We start from the raw sequence: 6,857 nt of genomic DNA on the forward strand, positions 1-6,857 counted from the left end.
AAAAAAAAAAAAAACAGGCCAAGGCATCCCATTATAGCCGGAGATGTTACAATATGAGTCATGAAGTGAACTTACCAGGCTGGTTTATAATTAAAACTCTAGATTTTGAACTTTAATGAAACAAAATTGCATCAATTTGTTACATTGAAAAACTTTTAAAAACTAGGAAGAAAAGGACTTTTTCAACCGTTGGGGCCAAAATATGTCTTTCGTTGAGCATTTTGCAGTTAATCTAGAACCCCCCAAAATTTTTTTTTTTGGAAATCAGAAAAAAAATGGACAGGGCAATCCGAGAAACAACAAATTAAATTGGTGTGGCCTTAGTAACTTTTACGGGGTCGAACCATCCTCGGCCTCAGGCCGAATCGTCCTGCACTTGGGGCCAAAACGTTGGGGCCGAGCTGTCCAGGGGCCAAAGTGTCCTGATACCTTTTATTAGACTTCTGAAATGATCCACTGTAATGATTGTTGCTTGTACAGGTGTGAACGTGAGGTGTGTGAACCTGGTGGGACTGACAGCATTTGATCAGATCCAGGACTTTGATGAGTGGCTGGAATGTAGCTTCTTCAGTGATGAGATAAAAGCCAGGATGAAAGGTAACATTTTTATCTCTGCTGGTGGTCTTAGTGAATAATAATAATAAATGGTTTATTGGTCAAACATTACCCGTACAATCACAGCCTTTTATAGTGCTGAATTTATGCAGGGTTTACAATCGGTTTCCAATCATATAAGAATCAATAATCACTATAATTTAATTATAATATTTATCTATTATAGCAGTAAGGGAAGACAGTCACTGATTTAATCTTATGGATGACATCCACACATGCATTGATTTTTGCCTGTTCTAAAAAAAACTGAAGCTGAAGCCCCATAGTCCATGGTAGCTAATGACAATAGGGAGCCAGCAGTAACTACAGAGGATGGCATCCAGGCTACCAAGGCTCCACAGAACTCTAGAACAGCATGTCCCAGCTTGTTGTAAATTGTCATGTTCGACCGCAAATTCACAATAACAGCTTTGTATTCCTGTGGTTTAGCAGCATTTTTTTTGGCTAGGGATTTTTTATTTGCCTGCACGCATTAGTCTTCGGAGGATGTCATCCATACAATTAAGTCAGTGTGGCCTTATGGATTAGCTACAATGTGATATTTGCTAGCAAATATATTGTCACATTGGTAAACATGTTGTACTTTTCTCCACACTCACCACGATGACATGACAAATGGATTATGTTCGCCTCAACAAAGTTTTTCCCAACATTCATATCATCTGAACAGATGTGTCAATAAATTTCTAGTCTCTACTACATGTAGTCTAGCAGACCAAATTCTGTTCAGGTATAGCAGGCTGGAATGGTTACATGATAAGATGGTAATAATAGTTTGATATACTTGTATAGTCAGTTACTTAGTATTGATACAGAATCACGTTTATGCTTAATGTTATGTGTATACTTAATAGTATTGTTTTCCTTTCTTTTGTTATACCAGCCTTTAGTCTGAAGCATGCCCGAGACCTTGTCCGTGCTATCACCAAGAAAGTGAAGACTGCTGCCCCCCTTTCATCTGCCAGACTACCAGGTCTGAACACTAGTGCACACTGGGAAAAGTCCCGAGTGGAGGCTGCGACGCCAACGTCGAGCCATCGTATTCAGACAGCCCCGCCCCTCAGCAGAGCTCCTGGTACAGGACGCTCCATCAGCACACAGATGTTTCAGAGACGGGTAAATAGCTGTAAATGCCTGTAATTGTACAAACATATTTCTCAGTGTATAATGCAGTTTCAGTATGCTTTAACATGCTGTGCTATTTATTTATTTATCTTGAATACACATGGGTTGTCCCTTTAGCCCCTTGGGGCTGATTTCCAATGGATTTCCAATACTAAAAATAATGAAAAATAAAATAATATTAATCAAATGTAACAGTGAAATCATAAATCAAAATACAAGATCAGTCAGAGGTGAGATGTCAGAGGTCAAGCTCCAAATAATACAAACTTAGGAATAGTCAATCATAAATAATAAAGTACTTGAACATAATAGTAATAAACCATATATGCAAATCAAGCAAATAACAAAAAAATACTTAAATCATAATCAGTCAGTGTTCGAAAGGAGTGAAGTGTCAGTCAGAAGTTCAGTACTATTCATATTTCAGTCTCTCTTTAAATGATTTAAGGCTATGTGGACGACTAGTAAAAATAACATTAGGCATTTCAAAATATTCTTTTTTAAAGGTTCTCATTAAGGACTGGGTTTGTGTACAATTAGATGGCTTGAGTTTCAGCATGTATGTGACTATCATTGTGTTTGTGTGTATTTGTGTCAAGGTGTGTATTTGTGTGTGTGTGTGTGTGTGTGTGTGTGTGTGTGTGTCCATGTGTGTGTGTGCATGATTTGTGGGATTTATTTATATCATTACATCACCTCACAATGGTGCCAGGTGAAGTCTGACCAATGGACTATACCATACCCTACTTTGTATGTTCGATGAAATCAAGACCATTTTTGAATAGGATGTGACTCATGTTTCTGTCATCAATTTGAAGAGTTCACTTTACCAATTGTTCAGGTACAGATGTACACCAGGTACAGACCTGAATCTAAACCTCTGTACTGGTACCAGGTCCTGTACATGATGTTATGTTTAAGTATGCAGCACTAAAGTGTACATGACTCATGTTGTTCAACGCAAAAATAGGTAGATATATAAAGGACTGCTTTGTTATTAGCAAAAATACAGAAACTTGTGATTAGCCCACTCGTTTGTAACACTTTACCAAAGACTTGTGCTATCCCTTATTGTTTGAGTAATTAAGATATGTTAGGTTTTATTTGACATTAGGTCTTATTCAACACATTTATTTTATTGTTTGTTACTTTCTTTTTGTAGTTTGCCATACATGTACCATGTGCAATTGTCGTGCAATAAAGTTCTTCTATGTTGTTGTCACAGGCTATATCAGCTATGAGCTACACAGGACACTCACAGTCACAGACGGCATCCACATCTGGACTGTAGCAGCTCCGGTGGTGGACTCCTGCCATTCCTGCCTTAGGCCACACCAATTTAATTTCTTGGTTAACAGATTTTTCTAGAAAAATAATGGAGTGGGCGGGCAAAAAAAATAAAAATAAAAACAGGCCTAGGCATCCTATTATGGCCCAAAATGGTATGATAGGAGCCATGCAGTCAACACACCAGGTTGGTTCAAAATTTAAACAATGAATTTTGAACTTCTAATGATACCACTGCATTGAAAGATGGATAACTAACAACTAGGAAGAAAAGGACTGTTTTCAACTGTTCAGTTCAAAGTATGAACATTTTGCAGTTGATTCTGTTTTTTTTTTTGCAAATCAGAAAAAATGAAGTGGGCAAATCCGTTGACCAAGAAATTAAACTGGTGTGGCCTTACATCTGTGTTGGAAGAGATGCCCATGAGCCTTCTTGTTGAAGTTGAAGCAAGAGATGGAACCAAATGGGACTTAAATTTACACCCAAGTTTAGTCATGTGCTTCTGCATTAGGCCACACTGATTTGATTTTATAGATGACATCCGTGCGTGCATTGATTTTCGCCTGTTCTCTAGAAAAAATCACCTCCTCCGAGGTTCCGGCCTTGGTGCCATAGTCCATGGTAACTAGCGACAGTAGGGAGCCAGCAGTAACTACGGAGGATGGTACCCAGGCTACCGAAGCTTCATGGAACTCAAGAACTCACTATAGTACTGACTCATAAATGGCGCAAAAGGCGCAATACCAACTTTGTATTCCTGTGGTTTAGCAACATTTTTTCTATGTGGAATTTTTTTTATTTGCCCGTGCACACTAGTTTGGGGGTCTTCAGAGGATATCATCCATAAAAATAAGTCAGTGTTGAGCAAAGAGACTCTTTTTACACAACCAAGTGTTTTATTCACAGCCGACGTTTCAGTGACCATCAGTCACCTTCCTCAGGGCAATTCTGACTGGTTCACATTGCACAGCAGCACAGGTGTCAAAAGAGTCTTTACTCAGTGACTTACCAACCTGATGAAACTATTTTTTATCATTTTTGGATGTATATCTTCGCTGTTCTTTTGTAGATGTTGAACTGAAATAAGGATTCGGTGAATATACATGTAAGGGTGAATTTTTATTGCATATTATACATTGTACATATGTATTAGACTGACTTGATGTTATCATATGTCGATAAGTTCCCCTCTCATATACGTGGTGACCATTAGATTTATACGTCTGTGATACATGTTTACATTAATTATCATTTTTTTTTTGTTTATTAAAGAAATATAACATACAGAAACATACAAAACCTTGTGGCAAGCCCCCCTTATTCGTACATACATGAAGTGTTCAGGTTACAAAGAATGTTCGTCTCGAGCATTATGTACATTTAGGAGAATAATGTATGACAAAAATAAAGTTTGTTGTTCAACGATACACTCTTGAAGATGGCGTATTTTGCATATGATAAACATTGATTCAAGCATCTATTCTTTTCCTGCTTGTCAACTTTAAACGTTATATCTATTTTCGCTAGGACAGTAGATTATGGGATGATGTCAAACCACCAGGAGCAAAAGTCATTCTAATAACCAGTGACATCAGAACAATCTACGAACAAGTGATTTAGGGTTTGTTGTTACAAAACGGGTATTTGTCTGAGTCGGTGACTAATTTTCTTTAGGTAACAATTTGTCAGCAAAAATCTATGTATAATTATTTTGTACTGAAAATACTGTAATTTAACATTCTTGTCATGTGACATAACTGCGAGGATGTTCAGTCAAAACTTTTCCGTCTAAAAACTCAGAGAATGTTCAGAGAATGCACTGTTTCGACTCATTATCCCCGCTACCTATGAGGGCAAACATTACCGTCCGAAAACTGTGTCAATACCAGGACACATTTCAAATAATGTACTAGTATACTCTCCAAGCAGAGGTATGGGTTTTGGGGGTATTTTTAGCGTGTTTCTATGCTTTTTTATCGGGGTTTCTCTTTTGCACTGAATTTTTTTTCCCACCAAACCCAACCTCTGCCGGCAGGTTGAGTTTGGTTTGGTGGGAAAAAAGTTCAGTGCAAAAGAGAAACCCCGATAAAAAAGCATAGAAACACGCTAAAAAATACCCCCAAAACCCATACCTCTGCTTGGAGAGTATACTAGTACTGTTTCGACTGTGTATCCACGCACTTGTTTAAGAAAACGTTTCCGTCCGAAAGCGGTGCCACACTTCAAAGAACTGTATATTCATACTCTAATGACGGAAACTGTACCGTACGAAATCTGTGTCAATCCACACATCAAAATATACAGTTTGGACTGTACATTCACGCATTTATAACGGAAAGTTTTTCCGTCCAAAAACTACCTGACACCTGTGTCACACAAGTTCGCACTCAGTGTATATCCACCCATTGGTAACCAAAAGATAATAATCTATCAGAAAACTGCGTCAATCCTATGACTCAATTTTTAGTGTTCACTGTATGAAGTGTATTTTCGCCCACTTATATACCCGAAAACCTTTTATCAAAACCTGCGTCATCCCTATGACTCATTTCTGAGTTTAACGGGGGGGGGGGGCTAATTCCGACCTATGTTCCATGCAAACGCACATACCTTTCGTAATAGTTTATCTGACCAAAAACTCGCGCAACATGAGTTATAATACTGATAGATAAAGATCACAACGATTAAAGCTACACAGATGTGTATTTCACTTCAGTGTAGCGCCTTGCACCCAAGCGTAATGATTCGCGAAACGCACGGCAGGTTTTTTGTCATTTTGCCGGTGGAACGTTCTATCGCAACAGGGGTGCCCTAATTCCGACCTAGTGTTTAACACAGGTCGATCTGAGAAGAGAGTTTAGAAATTATAACACACAAATTATTACTAAAACAATCTACAACTGTTTCCTGTCCCAAACAAGTCCTCTTTTTACGATTACGCGACTTGCTCCAAAGTGGCTGTTTGAAAAGCAAAACCTGCATTTTTTACACGCTCGTCAACCCCCGAACAAGCGACGAATTCACACAGATTTTTCACTCGTCTGTTGTCGGAGTGTACAAACTAAAACAAACTTTGTGAGCTTACCGATACCAACACAAAAGCATTGTCCATTCATGTGGTTATTTTCAGATACGTGCTCCCATGCATAACGCCGCAACAAGGATTTTTCAAACTAGTTCGGTATTAGGGATGGGTCGGAATTAGGGCACCCCCCGTGTTACACTGTATAAAGTCATCATTAAAGTGTATATCCTCACGCGTGACGTATGACACACTTAAACGTATGCACTGTTTCGTCACTATATCCATGCAGTTATGTAGGAAAACTCGCCGAAATCGGGGGACCGTCCCGTCCGGAGATGTCCGGCCCTGGTGACGTCATCACTAGCAACAGGTGAGAATGTTGGTCGGGCCCGCCACAGCTGCAGGTGGCGCCGGCGGCCCGACTTTATGCGCTTGGCCGCAAAATACAGTATCAAACTAGAAAGGCCAATATTTGCTTTGGAGCAAATATAGCGATGGGTTCACCACATTTTACCACATGGCAGGGAAAGAATGAGAAACACAAGGGAAAACAATGCTTTACATTGATATAACTATAGTATGAAGTAACATACAACTAAGACTACAACAGTTGGATAGCTATTCCCTACATTATTGGTTAGGATTGCATAATGCAAACTGTTGATTTTCAAGATAAAAAGAAGCGTTCATAGCCCGCATTCCAATGCTGGAGCAGGAAAGCTTAAAATACCTACCAAAACACTTGAATACAGACATACTGTCAGTATGGCATGGCTCTGTGCAGGTGTAAATGAAGTTAAGCCA

The 6,857-nt window shown here is 39.0% G+C and overlaps 1 protein-coding gene across 2 annotated transcripts in view; it reads left to right on the forward strand.

Moving 5' to 3' along the window:
• LOC109470757 overlaps positions 1 to 3,267 on the forward strand; it is a 38,313-nt gene extending 35,046 nt beyond the window's left edge. For both annotated transcript variants that reach the window (XM_019769827.1, XM_019769826.1), the window contains exons 23-25: positions 481 to 597; positions 1,499 to 1,731; positions 2,966 to 3,267. In XM_019769827.1, the coding sequence (XP_019625386.1) occupies positions 481 to 597; positions 1,499 to 1,731; positions 2,966 to 3,031 (416 nt within the window). In that variant the 3' untranslated portion in view covers positions 3,032 to 3,267. The remainder of the gene's footprint in view (positions 1 to 480; positions 598 to 1,498; positions 1,732 to 2,965) is intronic.
• Positions 3,268 to 6,857: the final 3,590 nt, after the last annotated feature.

This window comes from Branchiostoma belcheri, unplaced genomic scaffold, assembly GCF_001625305.1.
Source record: "Branchiostoma belcheri isolate BF01 breed outbred unplaced genomic scaffold, Haploidv18h27 scaffold230, whole genome shotgun sequence".
Lineage (NCBI taxonomy): Eukaryota > Metazoa > Chordata > Leptocardii > Amphioxiformes > Branchiostomatidae > Branchiostoma > Branchiostoma belcheri.